The sequence below is a fragment of the Orbicella faveolata genome, unplaced genomic scaffold, assembly GCF_042242905.1.
Source record: "Orbicella faveolata isolate gen_17 unplaced genomic scaffold, um_ofav_v1 contig_34, whole genome shotgun sequence".
Taxonomy (NCBI): domain Eukaryota; kingdom Metazoa; phylum Cnidaria; class Anthozoa; order Scleractinia; family Merulinidae; genus Orbicella; species Orbicella faveolata.
Genome location: NW_028301563.1, coordinates 19,148,097 through 19,170,000, shown reverse-complemented (window position 1 = coordinate 19,170,000; position 21,904 = coordinate 19,148,097). Strand labels below are relative to the sequence as shown.

Here is a 21,904-nt window from a genome sequence, read left to right as displayed (position 1 = left end):
CGGAGTGAAAATATGAACGCATTGGAAGTGGAACCATAACTTTTACTGATATCTAAATAACAAGAAAAATAGATACAGAAACATGCTTTAGAAAATAAATGTTTAGGAACTGCTAGCATAGCTACACAATTGAGCATTAAGGACTTTAAACAGGGCGTTGAAAAATGTCAAGCATAGTTTACTTGGCTTCAGCAAATTACTAGTCATGGGCTTTTCTTTAGTTGATTCAATATCAGAGACAAGGGGAAGCAAGGACCTCTTTTCTAAGCTAGGAAAGGGAAGAGTTATGACAAATTGGCAGCTTTAGCGCTTGAACTTTTTAATTGAGTCATCCTTACAGTCGATGAGTTTAATCATGTGCATCAGTTTTAAATGCATTTTCAGCCCTTTTTATTTCTTCCGGGAAATTATGCTGACCGTATTGTGTAGGTTCATCTGTACTTTGTAGTTTACTCATATCGCTCTGGTCTTAGTATAGATGCTCGAGACTTTTAGCGCCTGCCTTTTTCGGACAGGGGCTCCTATTCGGGATCATCTCGAAACGTTGAGGAAGGTGCAAACGTGAGCCCAATCCATAAGTTTTATAGCTAGCTTGCCCCAGTAGCTGGGACTGAACGGGCGAACAAACTAAAGAGGGCGAGAGAGAGAGAGAGAGAGAGAGAGAGAGAGAGAGAGAGAGAGAGAGAGAGAGAGAGAGAGAGAGAGAGAGAGAGAGACAGACAGACAGACAGACAGACAGACAGACAGAGATGGGCGACTTACGTGAGGAGGGGAAGGGAGAGAGCCTGTAAAAATATTTTTAACGACTCTCGACCGCCCATCTTTGGTTTAACGACTTGAAAAGTAAAAATCTCCATTTCTCAACTAGCTTAGATTCCCCCATTTATCGCGGGAGGAAATGGAGCAATTTCGGGTGGGAAACTGGTCTGCCTGCATGTAGCCTGCGGAGAGGGCGGAAAAGAAACATTCGGCGAGCAAGGCTAACGGACGAGCGCGTAACCGAAAAAAATGGAGAGCGAAGCGATCAGGGCGGGGCGGTGGTACGTTCGGGATCGCCGGGAGCTTGTTCAGAAGCTAGGCGGCATGTTTTCTATCGCCCGTTTAAAATGGGGTTGAGGGCCCCTACTTGAATCCTACAGGTCGTGACTTTTGTACATTTGCGGCTTTCTTTTCGGTCTCTCGACCTTTCTTTGATTCCTTTCGGAGATATCAATCAGACTGAACTGTGTATGATCTTGTGTTTTTTCCATTCAGCCAAGGCTTACAGTATCTGATTAGAGACGAGCATGATGATGACCTAATTATACGTACATGATTTACAGTTAATGTACTGATTTCATTACAATTCCCTCGTGTTTTTGTAGGGTACTTTATGCTGTGTTATAAGGAAGCTACGTCAGTATGTGTGAAGGGTCGTTCGCCGTGTTTGGGTTAGCCAGTCACCATAGGAAATGAATAGTCATGCACCACATCCGACGACTGCCTACTGTAATATCAGAAGGAATTTTAAGTAGACTTAAGCCGTCAGACTGTACAACAGCAAATTTTTAGGGGTTATAGGTCTGCGTGGTTTCGGCTGTCTAGTCTGCATGTCGCTTCGCCGAGTTTGTCACCTCTGTAATTTGCCATGTACTTATGCATTGTTTTGTCTCATTTTTATTGCTCTCCCAGGTACAAAGTGCGAAATTTCCCGTGAACATGTTTAATTGCATTCTATATTGGGACACCAGGCCCGGCTGTTTAATTAGAACTGTTGGCCAGTACAGTATGGTGCTTCATATTAGGACTATCACGGATATCGTTTGTCCTCGTCCGACTTTTCTTCGAAGACGCCTTACCTTTTACTTTGGGAAAGCTATACGTTTGTTTAGAGAAGTTCTTATATATGTTTCTTGCATCAATGAGCGATTTTGTCTCTCGAGCTCGATGTGTAGGTTTATTCCTCCTTTGTTCATCCCGGCACCACCTGATTCAAATGTAGTTACGCGCAAGTCCGTTGACTGTTTCGCGTATCGTATGTGTCATTGTTTGGCTTCGTTCACATTTCTGATTTTATCGCAGCCTTGGCCAGTCGTGGAAAGAGCTAAAAAAATAAACTTTTCCCAAAACCAGTTAGGAGAATCGCGAAAACGTCTTTCCCACGAGCTAGATAACTAGACAGATTTCTTGCTCCTTATTCAGCGCTCGAGTATTAGGGAAATCTTGCAGACAGTCTTTCAAGATGAATAACAATTCACCTTTCTTAAAATCGCGCTCGCAGTGTGCGCGCGCCATCTTTCTGATTGACACTAAATGAGGGAACCAACGGAGTGTTAGCAGCGCAGTCAAAATTAACAATCAGAGTATATAGCAGCTCCTGGTATACAAGAAGAGGTTTGTTAAAGATATTCTGACAGGCTTTCTCGCCATTCCTCGCCTTAGTTCGCCCGCGTTGTTCTCAGATTCGCCCTCCATTTTTTGTTGTAACTATCTAGGAATATCATATCAAGGAAACGATCATTTGATTTATGGGTTACTTTCGGGAGTGAATAATTCCGTGGTAAGAAATCGAACCTTCTAAGTATACCTGTCTTGGACTTGGGGATCTGGGACTCAACTGTTCAGGAGCCATTCTAAGTTTTGCAAATAATACATGAACTTGATATCCACTATTTTAAATTTTATCGTGTATTTTTAAATTATCACGATATCTTGTATTTATTATTATTATTATATTTTTAGTCCAGAGCCCCTCTGAATATCAGCCTCGTCACTGAATGGGCCACACTGGCTAAATAAAGTTTACCTTTACCTTTACCTTTATCACAACAATATATATTCGATATTTCTTTTGGCTACACATTTTGTTGTTACCCCTTTCCTTGTGCACATCCCTTCACACTACCTAATGACTTTTAACCCAAAGCTCTATTCTATCCTTGCACACTAGTATGGCTGACCTTCACATGTCTAGCATCAAGTGGCATGGCCATTCGACACGAAGCCAGTTTTTACACGATGTTAAATGGTCCAGTTCACTTTTTTTTTTACCTGAGCAATCACTGCTTTAGTTGTCGTTTGTTTTTAAGACTGAAAGTTATGCAACAACCTGTGTGGTTTTGCGTGGATGACAAAATTTGTTTGGCTAATCGTTGAGCCCTGGGGTCGAATAATGGCCAATTTGGTCTTCCGTAGTACTGGACCCTAGCCTGAATTTACGCTGTCTCCCGGGATCGGCGCACTCTCGAGGAGGTGACTGAATTTTAGGCTAATTGGACATAACGCTGGGAATTCATTTGATAACCACTATCCCAGAGAATCTCGAATTAAGAGTTTATCGTATTGTAATTACACAACTTAAACATTTACTGTTAAGTTCTAAGAAAGGTGTTGATTAGCCTCGAAGATACTTCATAATTCTCTCGCTCACCCAAAAAAGATTATGAACTCAAAAAGATCCTGAGCTTATAACAGAGCCACGATGCAGTTACGATCCACTTACAACCTGAACCGGAAGAAAACAAAGGCAACTGAAGTACAGAAGAATGCTTACTCGCAATAGCAAAACTGGTGTAATATACGAAACAGTAATGACGGAAGTAAATTTTTTTTACAGCTATGCAGTATCAGAAGACATGCGATTTTACGTTGCGTTTAAATTTTGACAAATTCTGTATTCAGCTATCAAAGCCTAAAACGACTCACAAACGATCTAGTGTTTAGATTAGTTTCTTCTATGAAACGTTTTCGTATCTGTTTGTAAAGGTAATAGGCTATTTTTGACATGGTAAAATTCCTAAATGACTCCGATGCTTACGGGAATAAAGCAAACTCCCCAAAAAACATTAAAACATAGAGTCAAGCACGCGTTCTGATTGGCTTATAGGCTCGATCCATTTGCCGGTGGTTTGCACGATCAGGTCAGTTTGTTCACTTGTTCTTTTTCTCGGAATTTTTTTTCATCGATGTTGACATGAAACATAATTCCTATTTTTCTTCTCCTAAAATTATTATATGGAAGTCTGATAATTCTTCCGGATATGAGAACGATTATTTCTGTGAGCTGCCAAATTTCGAACTTAAGTTTTTTGTCGGACCTCCACCTAGGAGATTTACTAATTTAAGCGAGCGGGAGCTGATTTAGCTGGTTGAACAAAGACACGCAGAAACAAACAAACAAACAAACAAACAAACAAAAAAACACAACAACAACAACAACAACAACAAACTGGTCTCTATCCTTTCGAGGATAGTACTCCATAGTGGGAATTTTAGAGAGAATTTTTCAGTGATTTGTTGACAGTAAAATTCAGCACAAGCTTTCACTGTAAACTTCCGTGGCGTAGAAAGCCATTTAAATGCTTTCGGCGCGCAAAGCTTGTACTTGATAATGTACATGAGAGTTTTAACAAATTTCTGTTCTAAGTGAAGCCTTACATACGAAATCTTTCTGTTCCAAAAACGCTAAAGAAAATAGTTTTACTAAGCTTTAATAAAGGAAGTTATATCAAATATTGGTAGCCTCCGATAAATCATTTCAGTCTACCCGGTTTTCAGTTTTGCTCGATCAGTTTTGCTCGCTATTAAAGGAACAGCCGCTTGAAGTAACGACTGCATCGAGCACAAAGAGGACAATCACATGACTTTTGGATGGCATATAGTTTATTTGTGGTCCGAGTAGCATGATATGCGCCCGAGCGGAGCGAGGGCGCAAAAGATGCTACATTTAAATTAATAAGAAAAAAATGTTTAAAGAGATGTAGTATAAAACTATGATATACAAAGCTGTTGCTACAATACGATTAGCTAAACAACGAGACATATGTTGTTGCTAAACAACGAGACATATCTAAGACAACGCGTTGACATATGGTTACATAATATTAACTGCCTTTAAAGTTCTTTTTAGTATGGCTACGAGGTCATTTTGCCTTAAAGAATTAGGTATTTTTTGTGCAAACTCTTTTAAGAGCCGATCAACCATGGATGACAAAAATATGCTGGAGATGAAATAACGTCAAGTCTCAGATTTTGAATAAATTTGGGCCAACTTTTGACAGAATTTAACTGACAATAAGCAGTAGATTGTAATAGCAGTAATGTATGTTTTTTTAAGTTACCGGACTCTCTTTAGTTTACTCTCTTATATAAATTATGGCACTGTAAGACGTTCTTAGTGGAATGTAGGGGCTTGCTCACTAGTATAATGACACCTATTAGAATAGAAATGCTTATGAACAAAAATGTCAGTAAAAGGGCGCTGAGGGGCTTATTATAAGGGGACGATTATTGAAAGGACGACACGAATTAAACTATGCCATACTATGTTTAATTTGTTAGTGATCGATCTCTCAAGAGTAGAGCGCTTCTACAAGACTTGAGAAGGGAAAGCAATTGAATCACGTTTCGTTTATGCTTCATTAAATTGTTAGCGTTAACTCGTATTATTTACGTTCAACCATGCATTTTTATATATATATATAATTTACATACTGTACATGAATTCGTAAGGAACAGGAACATTTTTATTGGTCCCGCTCAGCCAGCTATCTTTGCGCGTCTTTGTTCTTAATATCGTGCGGGAAATTTGCATTCTGAAAGCAGACGGTACTTAAACAAACATACTTTATATCAGCTTTGGAAATTAAAGAAAACTAAACTCATTTTTTTCCCTCTTTTTTTCACTTTGTTAATTCTCCTCAGTGTCTGTTGTTACGTTTGTTAACCGCAATATTAGAAAGTAACGCGAATGTGCAAGCCAGTGAGGTGTATGGAAGGTAGGGTAGGACATTTCAGAATATTTTGCTATAAGCGAGTTTGAAAAAAAAAAAAAAATGGACAGAAAGATAACACTGACAGATGCTTATGGAGTAGGAAACATACTGGCGTATTACGTAAGTTAAAAAAATGTCAAACGTCCACTCGATATAAATTAATCATCATAAAAACATATAGCGGGCCTACATGAGTACCTTTAACTTATTGCATGGTATTCAGTTCAATACAAGAACTGTTGTATAAAGCCTGCCTTCCAGATGGCAGAGGCTGGTGCATTTAGTAGTAGGTCATGCGTGTTTTTTTTTTTTTCTTTTCGACCGTAACCAATGCGTTTTTTTGTTTAACTTGTTTATTGTTGCCCTAGCCTGCCGTGTGCTTTTGAAGGATTTAACAATGTATCGTGACTTAAATAAGCATAATTTTATAATACAGTGTTTCTTTGTCTTTTTGCTTTGCTTCGTGAGATGTTCGCAAGGATTCGGTTGCCGATGTGTTCTTCACAGCGTCATGATCCAGTAGGCCGAAAGGTAGGAAGAAAACACTCGAGGAAAAAGGCAAGCAGACTTTACTAAGAGATGCAAAACAACTTCAGCTGGCCAAAGGTTTACAGTAAAACCGAAGTAGAGAAAAGTTGTTCCGAAACGGTGTAATGTATGGTAGCTTATGGTACTGAGGAAACGCAACGCAAAACATTAAATTTACAAGTTTTCATCTTTGTTTCATGAAATTCCGTCGAAATTTCAATGACATTTCAATGACAGTGACATTAAAATGTCGTAAAGGTCCGTTGCGCAAGGAGATCTATCACAATATCCCGTCTAAAAAGGGTATTTTCGCGTCTAAGAAATTCTTTAAAGGAGCTTAATTATTTGAAGTTATTTTGGCCACGCACGAAATAACCTATAAAATGAACAAAACTTGAAAATAATGCTAAACTAGAACAGAATTAAAAGCACCCAGGATATAATAATAAACCATAAAGGGGCAAGGATGGTTAAGGATGGAGAAGAATAACACGGATTACAAACGACCAACCTGAAAAGTGAAAGTCAAACTTTTCAAGACGCGCTAACCGTGAAGCAGCTCCTTTAAAGATAACAGAGAAGTAAATCTCACGACAGTTTTGAAACGGTAAAATCCCAAAGTCATACAACCATGTTTGGTGCTCTAATTAAAATGTCATTTTTCGGCCAAGGTTTCATACCCAGAGGCCGAGATCCATCTCGTTAACATCAAGAAATCGTGACTTCTCCCTGGAGATATTGAAATTTAAGGGGGTATGGTACCCTAAAATATGGCGATGTTCATGAAAAATTCAATTTCTTGGAAATACAAGACTTAAGACCCTTGAAGACTTGTAAAAAAACATTTTGAAACGATCTTGCGAATTTCCTTCCAGATGAGTGTGAAATTTAAGGAAAGTGCACAGTGGTATAAGTTTTTTCACGTGGCAACGGCCATAGCAACGACTGTTTAATATAAGAACGTGACCAAAAATATAGATTATTTTTAACTTATATGAACGAGACTATTTAGAAAAAACTTTTAAGACATGCACAACTCGATTGGTATAATTATTTGTGAAAAGCTTTCCCTCAAATTGCCATCATTCATTTCCCTTATGACAAGGAATATTTCCCACAACTGCGGTAACTTTTTACAAAATAGAACAACCATTGTACCCCCTCCCCCGAGATCCAATCTGCACCCGCCCCCCCCCATTATTTGTGGCTCGTTAAATGCTCAATACCTCGTGTAAGAAACTTAAAGTGCATTTTTCTCAAAAGTTTTCTTTTGTACCGACTGACTTCGCGCCAACATTTCTACTTTGCAAGGTTTTCTAAGTAGAATTTCTGAAACTTGGGCTCATCAAAGACCAATAGTGTCATGATGATATAAACCAAAAAAATCGTAACATTTTAAGGTCTGTCACGTGACATGAGATGATTTGTCCACTGGGTGTGGTAAAAAATAAGGTTATTTCCAAATAAAGCTGTAAAAAACACTGAAAATAAGAGTTAACTGTCAAAACTTAGGTTCATATCACAGAACAAAACAGAAACTTACATGATATGCTTATTTGACAGTCAATTCTTGTTTTCTAAAAGAGCAGGAAGTGTTGGCGTCAACACTATAAAACACTACTTCAAAAGCCTGTGGCTGGTTTCCATAGCAACCATTTTGAGCAAAACTCTAGAAATTTAATTTCTCTCCTCGAGTGCAATAGCACACAATTGATCTTTCTACACCATATTTAAACAAACTTTTTGGTCCATATTGAGGGTACCATACCACCTTAAGGTTACCCCGGCAGAATTAGTCACAGTGGTCAGTTCTCTCTGTAAGTACGTTCAAAAACTGTCATTGAACGTTATGGAACCACTAGTGAACCATAATTTTCTTTTTCCTGTTTCTGATTTTGTCACGAGCGTTGCACTTTCAGTCAACACTGACCGAGAACACACAGCTGGATATAGGGACAAGAATAAATTTCCTCTCCCACCTTGAAAGAGTACGTTAAATGAACCAAGCTGAGGCCAAGGAAGCCGCCAGAAGGTAGCGGAATCGAAGGTACTGATGCCACGTCAGCAAAATTAATTAGTTGATTGGTTGTGGTCTTAGGCTTTAGGTTGGTGGTACAGCCTGTTTTAGCGTTTCTGATGTCGTCGTTCTGACTATTCCAGACCATTTATAATGTAAGATTTACGATGTATAATGTCTGCTCTCTAAAGCCCTCAGATGTACTTCCAAACTTGTTCACCCTGTTACGAGGATGTTGTATACTAACTATGACACTGAAAACTAAGGCCGGTTATTCATATAATTACTACTATAATGTCTAGGCCTCTTTCGCAGCCGTTATTAGGGTCATTTCACGATGTGCTTATTTTCTCTCGGGTGGAACCGGCGTTTCAGTTTATTGAGCTATTTTGTGTACTCTTCTTAGAGTCTAAATAAAGTTGGGCTTATGTTTTGTCAAATTTGTTGATCATCGGGAAGTTGTGTAATAGAGCGGGGAATTTTTAGTAGGAACCCAGTCTTCTTTTTATACCTCTCATGATCTTGTGCACTCACTTGAAGATCTGGGGCGCAATATATATGTAGGTTTTGTGAGTATTACGCGAGTATCACCACAGCAATGTATAGATATATACCCCATACTCTACTTTGCTCCACGTATGGACGCCACTCCTTTCCTTCTGCACAACACTTCAGCTAAATCTCATGACTTTAAGCAAAAGCTCTGTTCTAAACCAGGCACTAGTTCATGGCTGGCTTTCGTCTGTCTGATGGTAAGTCTAGTTAAGTTTCGTCATTTCGTGCTTAAATGTTGCAATGGAAAAGCTAGCTTCTGCCTAAGCAAGTTTTTCTGAGGTCCTGGTTTGTTCCCAGGACTGAACATTTTGCAGCTACCGTTGTGGTTTGCGTTGAGCTATGCTCCCGTATAATGGCCAATTTAATCTTCCGTAGATTTGAACCCTAACCTGAATTTACGCCTCCTCCTGGAATTGCGCATTCTAGAGGAAGAGGCTAAATTTCAGGCTAATTGGACAAATTAATTTGATATCCACCATGAAGTGAATCACAAGTTAAGAGTCTATCATATTGTCATAAGACAACTTGAACACTTACTTTTCTAAGAAAGAAGTTAGAAAATTCTGTACCACGCTGTCTAATCTGAAAACTACTCTCAACCGATCCAATTTTTAGCTTACTTTATTCTTTCGAGAGTTTTCCTATTTTTTGTAAAGGCCATTTTCGACATGTTAAAGTTCTAAAATGGCTCCGAGGCTTAGGGGATTAAAGCAACCAAACAAAAAAATATGTTTCCCCCAACCTTGATGTAATTTCTTTTGTTTTATTCCCCCCAAGCCTCGGAACCAAGTTAAAATTTTAATATATCGAAAATGGCATATTGAATTGCCCTAACATAGGGTAGCTGCTGTTCTGTAAATTCCTATAAAGTTTCTTACCTACATGTAGTAACATGGGAAACCTGAACTGCTCAATTATATCTGAGCAAAGTAGGCCCATAGGTTTCCCTCTGAGCGTGAACAGATCTACTGTTTATTCCTAGTCTATATTTTTATCGTTGTTTACGCAGAATACGTTAAAATAGGTGGTGTTATTGCTCTTTAAATTAGCAGCAATAGATATACCCTGTGCCTTATAGGCTACTTACCGGAATCGGCTTCACAAGTTTCTACTCCGAGACAGAATTGTGTTAAACCAACGAGATGACCTTGGATTACAAAATATTAACCCCTTCTAAAGGTTTCTATCTTTTTTTTTTTTTTTTTTTTTATGGCCACGATCTCAATTTCCCTGATAGAGTTAAGTCTTTTTATGCAAACTCTTTTAAGCCACGATCAACCACGGATTACACAAATATGCTGAAGATAAAACGCCATCAGGTCTCAGGTTTTCAATGAATTCGGGTCAACTTTTCAAAGGACTTAACTTAAAATATGCAGTAGATTTTATGAGCAGTAATGTAGGTTTATAAAATTAACGACTCTCTTCAATTCGCACTTGACTGCAGAAGGGCGAATTCCACAACAGCTTGACTCCCCCACGTTGCTCCTAAATTTAACCGGTAATGAACCTAACGCAGTCTTTACTTTTGAGGCAGCCCAAGAGTCACAATACATATACGTTGAAACGTCTCATTTTCCAACAATGCTAAAATTAAGAGTTAGGGTGACAAAGTCTTTGACGTCATTCTCTGGTGTGTACTCTGATTTGTCATGGCAATCAGCACGAGAAAAAAATATTAATTTTTGGTTAGACGGCTATGTTTTTACTCTCAGATGGTCCCAGGCTTAGCCACCCTTCCCTCCCAACATGAATCATATGGAACGTGTCATGATGCATTATGAATTAGTCTTTGGTCAATTTTGATGGCATTTCGTTGTCCAACATATTAAAAGAATAATATGAGTAGCTCACAAGAAAGATAAACATGGTTGATTGTCTCTCATGGTGCTGTAAGGAGTGCTTAGTGGAATGTAGGGGCTTTATACTAGTATAAAATATATGTTATTTGCCGGCTGGGAGGTCCGTATGTTGAAAAACTGTGACCGAGGTCTTGAAAATGCTGCCCGAGGCCGCACCGTAAGCTGGCAAATAACATGTTTATATATTTTTTTTTCTGCAGTAAATTGGTTTTACAGATTACAAACGGGTTTGTTTACGCAACTCTTGTCATTGAATCGGCTTGCGCGCCGTCTACTAACGATTTGAAAAAGATCTTGACAACGAGCGAGTAACTCAGATAGTAGACAAAGAAAGATGTATTAAAAAAACAGATTTTTTTTCGAACTACTTTGAGTTAGTTGCATTTACTTCATCAGTTAAGTTCTCCAAAGTTGTTTTTGCGGTGTGAAATTTCGTGCGAAGTTTGAAGTTTTACTACAAAAACAATTTCTGTCAGTCGTTGCTTTTAAAATCACTTCGTCACTTTTCTACCGTAAATTGAATAGCAGAAAGCGAGGAAACTCGTTAAGTGTATTCCACACAAATTCTTCTAAATACAGCAACGATCAGAGAGGTAAACTCGACTGAAATTGACTCAAATTTTACGGCGAGCTCGCCGTAAAATTTGAGAAACACAGGATTATGCGCCATTACAGCGCCAAGGTACAAACAGTTATAAAGCAAACTCTCACAACTTCAAAACACTCAATTGAATTTACTAACAGTGACTTTCCTTGCCATTTTAAGGTTACCGTATACCTTCAGGGGTGTCTCGCGTCCAAGCGATGTAGCGCGTCCGGTTTAAGCTGTAGATACCTAAGACCCTGGATCAAATTAAAGCTTATAGAGCTGGCTATCAAACCGTAACAAAAATTTTGAAATAAAATGAATTGCCGATTTTTTCACGGCCACTAAATGCAAGCATCCTAATCACCTTTTGGAAGCTACAAGTCAAAGCGAATTTTGTTTTTCGCCAATTTATTTTTTTCCTCTGTTTCAGGACAAAAAGCGCTAAAAAAAGCGTGTCTGCGTTTTTCCATATTCAATTGTAGTAAAAAGTTACAGAATATTTTCGAAATAGGATTTAAAAAATGTGAAGTGATCGTACAAAAATTGCTCTCGGAGAAAAAATATTTCGAAATAAACAATCCGCAGACACAGTTTTGTTTTTTATATGTTAATCTAGCTACTCTCCAAATTTGAGGGCAAACAAACAAATTCCCTTTGAGTTGTAACTCTTTAAAGTGTCTGCTTCAAGCGAAAAAAATTATCCGAGGAAACAGCGCTAAGGCCCGGTTCATACGTCGCATTTCTGCCGCGTCGAATTCAATTCAACGAATTAAATTCGACAGAAATTCGACGTCTGAATCGGCTGCCGCATTTCTGCCGCACGTTCGACTGGTCTTGTCGCATTATCCGACAGAAATGCGACACCGATTCAGACGTCGAATTTCTGCCGTGTCGAATCTAATGCATACATTATCTTAATGTATTGAGCATGCGTAAATGTGTTCCCGCCAAAGAAAAAGAAGAAACTTGGCCATTCTCGACCCAATGCAACCTGAACATATTGCAACACATACTGCTGCGTTTTCAGCCTTCTCCTTCTCGTTCCATTGGCGGACAATTTTTAGCAAAATTAAAGTCCTTCGTCGCTCAGTACTTTCGTCCGCCATATTGAATACACTACGTTTAAAACATTTTCCGCTGGCCGACATACCCGACAGTATAAATTCTGAATTAAGAGCGACACAAGTGCGACGTATGAATCTACAGTCGCATTTCTGCCGCACTTAATTGAATTGAATTCGACACGGCAGAAATAGGACGTATGAACCGGGCCTAAGAAAAATAGCTTGCTTCGCAAACAAACTCCGCCCACAAACGCCTTCAACTGGGTTCTCAGATCACTGAACCAATCAGCGCTTGGAAAATTTACCATCATTAACTCGCGGTGAAATTTACGCGTGAATCTCCAAAAAATCCTTGCGTTTCGCAATGCGCTCAAGGCGGAGAGAGAATTTTTCTGCAGCTGGGTTCTTCTTGAAGCAGGTTTGGCAAAATGGGGAAGACGAAAAAGGATACGAACGCTAGAGCAGCTGGGCGACGAGAACAAACAAAAGAAAGCGCGGCAGAGCAAATGTGCATGGATAATATTCCAATGGATCTCAATGAGTTGGACGATTCATCGGTATCGAACTCAACAAAAGAGTCACTGTAAACATCGCTGTTATCGCTGTCGAGTTCCCAAATTTTACACAACCTTTCTTTTTTCTTGACTCGATCTTTTTGCCCGCTTGATACGTCCTTAGCTTCATACGCGAGGCCAACTTTCGCTTAATCACTCATTGATGTATTTTCATTCATTCTTCGCTTTTTCGAACTGGTAAACGGAGTTTTCCGTGGTCCATGTTTACTTAAAACTTAATAGAATTACATCTAATACGAAAAATGCTTGAATTAACAATGCTGATTAACTGAGTAGCCAGCCAATTCGTGGTATCCATATCGGCAATATTCCCGCGAAAGTAGTCTCGGTTGATTGCATACACGTTATAGGGCTGTCAATCAAGAGAGAACTTTTACTTCCGGCCATAACGGAAAACCTCCATTTCTCCACCAATATTAGGTTTTTTCAATTTTGTTTTCAGAAATTAGAGATTACTCTTCGACCATTAATTTGAACCAAAAATCCAAATTTGAAGAAAATTGCCTATCTGAAGGTATACTGTAACCTTAAAGTGAACAGAGCTAAACTAGCGTTGACTAATCGTCGATGGATGTGTAAACAAGGCAAAAGATTGACGATTACCGCTAACTTTTAGGAGCGAAATTCAGGCAGCGGGAAAAAAATCCGGACCGTGGGCCGTAGCGTAAAAAGCTGGACCGGTCACGTACGTATGATTAGCCAATCAAATTCGAGGATTTAGGATTCCGGCCCGCTCAGATGCTCGAGAAAAAAATACAATACAATACAATGCAATACAAATTGACATGATAATTGTATAATCTGCAGCTAGATGACGTCAGAGGCGCTGATTTCGAACATTCACTGGACTTTTCCGGCCGATCAGAAAAGATATAGTGAGTTCGATGTACAATAATGGCACTTATTAGAATAGAGAGGCTTATGAGCAAAAGTGTCAGTAAAAGGGCGCTGATACGCTTAGTAGTAAAGGGTATATATTTTTTTTTGGAAGGAATAAGCTACTTGTACTATGGCACGTCATGTTTAATTTGTAAGTGATCTCTCGAGAGTAGAGCGCTTCTACAGGACTTGAGAAGGGAAAGCAATAGACAATTTTACAGTTGCCTGCTCAGTGACCTGGCCTTTGGATGGCAGTGAGGCAGGAGTTGACCTTGTTTTGATACAGACGTTACTGCTTTTGTTGTGTAGAACAAGTTTTTCTGATGCTAACTAGGTGCATTTGCATGACAAAAGCAGTGAGGTCTGTATCAAAACAAGGTCAACTACAGCCTCGCTGCCATCCAAAGGCCAGGTCACTGAGCAGACAACTGTAAAATGGTCTATTGAATCACATTCCGTCTATGTCTCATTGAATTCTTAGCGTTAACTCCTATTTTATATATTCAACCATGTTGTTTTATAATGCTACGGAGCAATAGGCGAAGTAGTCCCAACCGTTCTTTACCGCGACCGAATTATTATTATTTTAAGTTCACCCGGAGTATTGTTATGAGAATATTGTAAATTGCTCGCTTCCGAGCCCTTTAAATGTAATTTGGTTCAGTAATAGGGAACTTGCGGATCGCAGTTTTGTTCACCAGTTTGTTCATTTGTTCGAGTTGGAATGCATGTATTCGCTTTCGAGAAATATTATAACCGACACGAAAATATAGAAAAGCCAACAGTAGCCTCCTTTCAGTTAACAGCTAGAAATCTAAAGTTATTGTTCTACTTTGTACTTTGCCGACTCTTTGTACACCGAGCGTGTGCAACGCTGTTTCGCTAACTTTCATTTAGAAGACAAGTAGTTCGTTATCGGGTCATTTGAGTTTCTTTTCATTATGAAAATCTACCTTCCGTTCCCTCAGAAACTAGCCAGCTGAACTACTTTTCACTAATGAAGTTTTATTAGTTTTCTCGGAGGTTAGCCAGCTGAACTGCTTTTCACTAATGGAGTTTTAGTGCTTTCTATTCATAGGGTAATTCTTCCTTGCTGTCGGTAACACCAATTCAGAATTTCAAATTTAAGTATCTCACTTTTAATTTCCTAAGTTTGTTCTATCTTAATCTCAGCCTGTGTAATTTTAATCCTAGCACTCTATTTTTAATTTTGGAAGCTTCGTGGTGTTGATTAGAATTCGCTATCTTAATTAAGTACTTTCCGCTCGTATTGTATACTTGAAGTTACATTAGCATATTGTAAACACTTGACGTGTAAAGGATGATATATAAGCAAGTACGTTTGTAAAGATTATTCGATTTTACAGCGGCTACTCCGCCGAATATGGCAATTTCACCCTCGACGTTAGAGTGCAGAATAAACTACTGTTGGACCAAGTTATGTCTCTTCCTTGACGTCCGTAGTGAAGACCATTGAAGTAGATCCTCGTGTACCAGGAAATCGTGACGAATTTCCGTTCCCGCAGCCAAGCAGTGCTCTCCAGAGTTAGATTCCCCCAGTTGTCAGTTCAAGTGTCCGTTCAGTCCAAAAATTTACAGTGTTGCAGGAAAAACCTATCGTCACAATAATGTACATGCTCTAGATTAATCCGTAAGTACTGAGCACGATCTTTGCAGGAATATTTTTATTGGTCCCGCTCAGCCAGCGATCTTTGCGTGTCTTTGTTGCCATCATCATACAGGAAATCTCCATTCTTAAAGTAGACGGATTTTACGAAGAGATACAAAACAGCTTCAGCTAGCCAAAGGTTCGGTGTAAAACCGATTTCAAGAACATTTGTTCCAAAACAGTGTAATGTACAGTACTGAGGAATCGCAATGCAATTGTTCTTTTCTTTGTTCTCACAAAATTCAGTCGAAATTTCCAATGATTTCGCTGAAATATCGGAAACGTCCGATGTACATAGAGACATATCGTAATGTCCTGTCTAAAAGAGGCATTTTTGCCTCTGAGAAGTTATTTAAAGGAGCCCAGTTCCACAGAGTTATTTTGGCCACTTACTAAGTTATCTTTAAATTGCAGGGCAGTTTACTATGATATAAAAAACACCAAAGAGATAATAAGCCATGATAAAGGAACAAGGATGGTTAAGGATGGAGGAGATCAACACGGATTACAAGAGACCAAAGTAAAAGACCAATGCTACGCATGCTCGCTACTCTTATTAAAATCTGGTTTCTTGGCTACAGTCTTGTTCAGTTCTCAGACACCGCGATCAATCTGGTTAGCACCAAGAAATCGAGACCTCTCCTTCGCAGAAATTGAAATGTGAGCCCCCATTACTCACAGCGCTTTCTCTATCTACGCATGTTCAGAAACCATTACTGAACTTGAGCGCAGGCGCAGATACAAACCGAACCAGCTTTTTCTTCTTCCGGTTTCTGATTTTGTCCAGAGCGTCTCGCGTTCGGTCAAGACTGACCAAAAACACGCGGGATCTAGTCTTGGCGCGCACTGTGATCTCAGAGATATATGAACACAAGAGACATAGCGTCTGTTGTGTTGTTCGTCGTTTTCGTACAAAAGGAATAGTTTGAGAGCACCGGATTGAAATGATAAATCAAGAACTTAATATCCGTGAGAAAAAATCGACATGATAATAAAAGTAGGATTGACAGCCGGATTTGCTCTACAGCAAGAATCAATAGACATACACATGTACTCGAACCGAATACAAAAGACAAGAAGGCAGTATACTTACGGTAGCTTTTCAGCATGAAAAACCAAAATCATCACCGTACTTCCCACACATCAGTATTCGTTAACTTTCAAGACTAGAAATTGTTAAGGACGGTGCCTACTTTTGTTAGTGGGCACTCGTTCTGCGCATCACGCAGTGATTGTTTAAGCGCCACGCGCGCGCTAGGGTTGCCTTGACGCAATCAACTACGCTACCAAGTAAACGACTAAAATTCGCCTTTGTGATCAAATCAAGTTTAATGAAGCTGTACTTAAACCAGGGATACCAGAATAGCAGCATATCGCTTACCACTAACTGTTAATGTCTTCCAGTTGAAAAACTAGCTGTTATCTGTCGAAAATTATACTGAAATCCAACTGTAAACATGCATCAGCAGATGACGTAGAGCGCGTGCTAAACAAGTGCCAGACAGGAAAATGTTACACTTACTGGGGAGGTGACAGGGAAAAAAAAATGTAACAGGCCACGTAAAAGGTTTCAAAAAGATCTAATAACTTTAAAAAAAACGCATGGTTACTCCTATATTTTATGTTATGAAATGGAAGTGGCAAGCCTATTCAACACGTCATCAATTTTTTGTTGTGAGCGAAAGGTATTTAGACCGCATTTTAGCTGAACCAGAGGAAGGCTGTCAGAGAGGCTAAAAGCACTGTTGTAACGATTTTGTTATTAAAAACATACCAAAAAATAGTTTTTATGTTACCATTTATCATGAAGTTTCAAGATCTTTATAACTGTGTTTGCTCTTCGTTATGTCAAGGTAAATTCTCTGGAAATCTGTGAAGAAATATCCTTTCTTCTTCTTCTTCTTTTGTTTTTGTTTTTGTTTTTTTTTGGTTCCAGAAAAATGCTGATATCAGCATTTGCTGAGGTTCTAAGCTAACTATCTCGAAAAAAGTGCGTGGCCATCCCAAGTTTTCTTTGTGGATTCCAATAGCCCTTGCAAAAATCTACTTTTTTCCGCGTGCTCTTAACCTGGCGCAAAAACCTCTGTATTTAGTAGGAGCCGTCCTTAACCCTGGGACATAGTAGGCGGGGAACGGAGGGGGGAGAAAGAGCATGGATGACACCCCCCGTAAGGTTTTTCAAAGTTTTGAAAATACGATCTACTTTAAAGGGCTTAAACTTTCAGAAGCTGTTTCTTCATTCTCTGCGGTCACCCATGATGCCATCCAAAGAGTGGGAGGCGGAGTTAAAATGTTCAGCTACGGGAAACCAACGAGCTCGGTTTCGAACACTGCGGAGGTCGCTGAAATCATGGTTTGTGGCTTGAAACAGTGCTCTGGCAGCAACATCAGCCACAAAATGAGCAGCATGAAACGAAATCAGTCCTCAAGCTGAGCACGCTTAGACCCAACGGATTGCACATTAACTTTAATTTCTTGTGATGGTGTTTCTAGCGCGTATTACACATACGCGCGCTAAAACAATTGTTTTCATATGTCGCAGCACGACTTTGTTTACTTTGTACTTCGTGCGTGCGCTTTCCGTGCGTGCGTACACGTGCAGTTTTTTGTATGGCATGGCTCGATCATTCCACCTACTGACTGAGAAGGGCCAAGCAACTATTTGACACTTTTAAGAGCCTTTTGAGCCTCGTTTTTAATTTATTGCATAGTGTCACGCATCTTTCGAGTTTCTTGCTCATTCCTACTAACTTATACATTTTATATGTTGTATACATACCCCAGGAGATGTCGGTGTATCCTCCAAACACGTACAGGTCTTTTCTAATTATAGTAACAGTGTGTGGCTTTCCATCGCAGTAACTGTGGAACGTACTTGCAGCCCAGCCGTGAGAAGAGGCGCGGTAACAAAGCTTCCAAATGTGTGAACCAGGCACGTGATTCAAAAATCGACTGAGATGACTGAAGAGGAACTCGTCGCTTTGGATGATACTTGACTGTATTTTCATCCCTAGCAAAACACACAATATTCATAGCTGTGATCCTCACTTTTTGGTGCATTTTAATCTAAGCTGTTGTCGTTAAGATTTGCTTTGCTGTTGCCACCCTGTTTTAATTTATTAAAATCAAAGTAGGGTCATTGGATGTCCTTAGTCCTGAAAAAAAAAAATGCTTGTAACCATCAAGAAAGTGACAATAAACTTGAATAGAAACGAAATATAAATGTACTTTTGGCGTTTGCGGGGTTAAAAGTGAGTGGCTGCGTTCTTTTTGTCGTACTTTCTCTCCCCTGATATTAGTTATTTTTCAGGTATTCGTTAATTTCCAATCAATAGTTTGTCAGTTTGCGGAAGTTTGTGTTACAGCAAAAACAACTACAGCAACTAAACGAAATAACTAAAAGGCAGTGGAATTGTCGTCATAGTCACATCCAAAACCCCAAACGTGACAGTTTAGTGCATAGCTTGGCCTGTTTGTTTTTCATGCAGTTCCCACTAAAGGCACTGTTAACACGACGACTACTTAAAATAGCCAATGAGTCTGTAGATCTGCAGTCTGCATAAGTCGCACGCCAAAGTATAAATTACTGTGTACTAAACTTAGAACTGTCCATAGAAAATTTCTACCACTAACCGTTTAAAAAAAAGAAAAACAGTAATTCTAACGACTATATTTTTTAAAACAGAATGGTGTCTGGCCATTTAAACGAGTTTGAGAAACAGCTGCCGAACTTTACAAAACACAGTCCAATGTAAAAACACAGAAATATTCTGAAATTGATAATTCCATATATGCTTAGTTTATGCCACCGGCGTGAATAATAAGCTGCATAAATTGAACCGTCGTTAAGTCATCAGTTTAAAGATCTTTCGTACTGTGGTGTTTTGACTTAAACATTTCATCAGCGCTGTCTTGTTGTTAGGTTTCGGATTGGTAGAGGCCTTGTAATTGTTTATTAGCGAGCGAGTTAAATTATAAACGTAAGTATTACCAGGTATAATACATGAGGGCTGATTTCCTGACCAGGAACCATTCTTCAAGCAGTGACGTTCAGGGGATCCTGTCAGCCAGTAACCAGGCTCACAAGTGTATAAAACTTTTCTTCCTTCCCAAAACTGCTGACCGTGAACAAAACCGAGTTCCAGTCTTTCGGGAGGTAGGCAGGTTTGGTGACCTAATCAAAAAGAACGACAGTGTGAGTGGAGTAGAACACAAGAACAACACTGTTTCTGTATCGAAATACTGTACGCCAATTTCATGTTAGCAATAGCGGATATAAATGGATCACACCTCGCGTTATGGTCACATGACACTACGCTGCCCCAGATACAACAAGAAAATAGAAAGGGGTAAAACCTTTTTAACATCATCAATTTTATTACGGAATTTCCTACCAGTAAAAATAAGATCCAGCGAAGCATTAACTCCTTTAAACGCAAATATATCGGATACGTAAAGGAGGGGTACGCTAATATTGACCATTTTTCAATCTCAAAATATTTTAAACTTTTATATTTTAACTTAATATTTTAACTTAATATTCCAAATTAATATTAACTTTTATTTATTAGTTAGGAATTTTTAGGAATTTTTAAATCATTGTAATTATGTATACACACATATATTTTTTGTAACTTTTTATTGTTACTTTTTACACATTGTAACTTTTTATTGTTCATACCTTGTACCATACTTGGTTATTTTATCATTGTTCGTAGATTTTTAGCACAGGGGGCCACTAGTTTATCAGTTTATACTGTCATGTGTCACCCCCTCTAAATAAAGTTGACTGGTTGATTGATTGATTGATCGATCGATCGATCGATCGACTGATAGATTGATTACTTACATGAAGGTTGGACACCACTCCAGTTACCGGAAGGAAGACACACTCTAATGGCCGGTCCAATCAGGCGATATCCCGGATGACAAGTGAACGACACAGATTCCCCAGTCCAGTACCGTGAGCCGCGTTTTTGTCCGTTTAATGGAGAACCAGGATCAAGACAATTCACTAAGGCTTAAAAGGAGATGTTGAATCGTTAAAGAAACTTAATATTTGTACAGAATTTACTGTAAATCTTAAGGTGGCTAACTACAGTTTTGATGGATTATCACATTGCAACTTCTAACTCTTTTAAAAAATGTTCCAAGACATTTTCCTTCCTTTATTTACTGTTTGCTTAGGTCATTTACCATTCTATGTCAAGCTTGAACATTTAAACGTCAACAACTAGCCAAAATTAACGACCAAGCACTTAAGGAGAGACTGGGCACTATTACGTTCAATGACCTTTTTCGCAAAATCTACACGTCTGACCCCATCTCAAAATTTCAGGAATTAGAAATTGGCCCTGATTAAAAATTTATGACAAGTAAAATAATGATAAAAAATATATATGTGAAACTGATTTTTCGCAAACTAAGGCAATATGAAAGTTTAGTTATGTCATAAATAGCTAAATCTGTCTTGCGGAGTTTTTTTCTTTTTTCTTTGTTTTTGTTTTTGTTTTTTTAATTTTGGCTCTAAATGCGATTTAACCCTACAAATCAACTGTTAAAATTTCATTGTAGGTTGTACGGCAGGGTTTCGAGCAATCCTTGATCAAAGACTGGCTTTCACAACCTTTGACGAGAATTCAACTGCGCATGCCTTTTATTTAAGCGCGCGCTCATGCGACGCCACGTATCGGGTGTGAGAAAGTAAGGGTAAAATTATAATTTTTTGACTGGTTGTTTTTCTTCATTTTTTGGCATATTTTATTTGTCCTGTAAGATTAAACGCATGTTTGAAAGCGGTTTGAAACTATCGCTGGGTATACCGAAGTGGTTTAACGAGATTCGAGTGCTGAAGTGGTTTTCGTTTCTTCTTAGGGTTACTTGCGTCATCAGTTGTATGGGTGACTAATACTGACGTCTGGCAGGCAATCATAGCGCTCGTTATTGAGTCAAAAAAAAAAAAAAAAAAACTTCGGCAAGCCACCATAACAAAACCTGTAAATTTGTGTTTTATGATCGGTTATAGGGCACAAGTATTCATATGGCGTTTTCACTGTATCTACTAATATCTCTCCGAGTGGTACCCCTTGCCACATACCTACAGTACGCTTTTAAAGACTTAAAAAAGCCCTCCAGAAACTTTTTGCCCTTAAGTAATTTTAAATACCCGGAGGGTCTTTCGCACCTCCCTATCATGAAAACACCTGCGTAAGATTAAAAATCTGTTATTTAACAGAAACTGTATTGAGTTCTATCCTGAGTACATTTTTTGAATGGCAACCATTGATGTCCACTACTGATTATAAACTGGCGTTAATTTCCTTTAACAATCTTGCTATAGCAGAAGGATAACATCGCAAATTGACTGTTCCTTAGAGACCTTGGACTCGCTTTTAATCAAAGGTCAGGCAACA

General features: G+C 38.9%; 1 protein-coding gene and 1 long non-coding RNA gene across 3 annotated transcripts in view; both read right to left on the bottom strand.

Annotated features, from left to right (window-relative positions):
* LOC149105157 (uncharacterized) overlaps positions 1 to 21,904 on the bottom strand; it is a 254,926-nt gene that overhangs the window by 208,182 nt on the left and 24,840 nt on the right. The gene's annotated exons all lie outside the window — the stretch shown is intronic.
* LOC149105158 (roundabout homolog 3-like) overlaps positions 1 to 21,904 on the bottom strand; it is a 34,226-nt gene that overhangs the window by 748 nt on the left and 11,574 nt on the right. For both annotated transcript variants that reach the window (XM_089271131.1, XM_089271132.1), the window contains exons 7-10: positions 20,341 to 20,511; positions 19,483 to 19,665; positions 18,271 to 18,501; positions 1 to 52 (exon numbers count right to left, since the gene is read on the bottom strand). The exon at positions 1 to 52 is cut by the window's left edge and continues 748 nt beyond it. In XM_089271131.1, coding sequence (XP_089127257.1) covers positions 1 to 52; positions 18,271 to 18,501; positions 19,483 to 19,665; positions 20,341 to 20,511 — 637 coding nt within the window. The remainder of the gene's footprint in view (positions 53 to 18,270; positions 18,502 to 19,482; positions 19,666 to 20,340; positions 20,512 to 21,904) is intronic.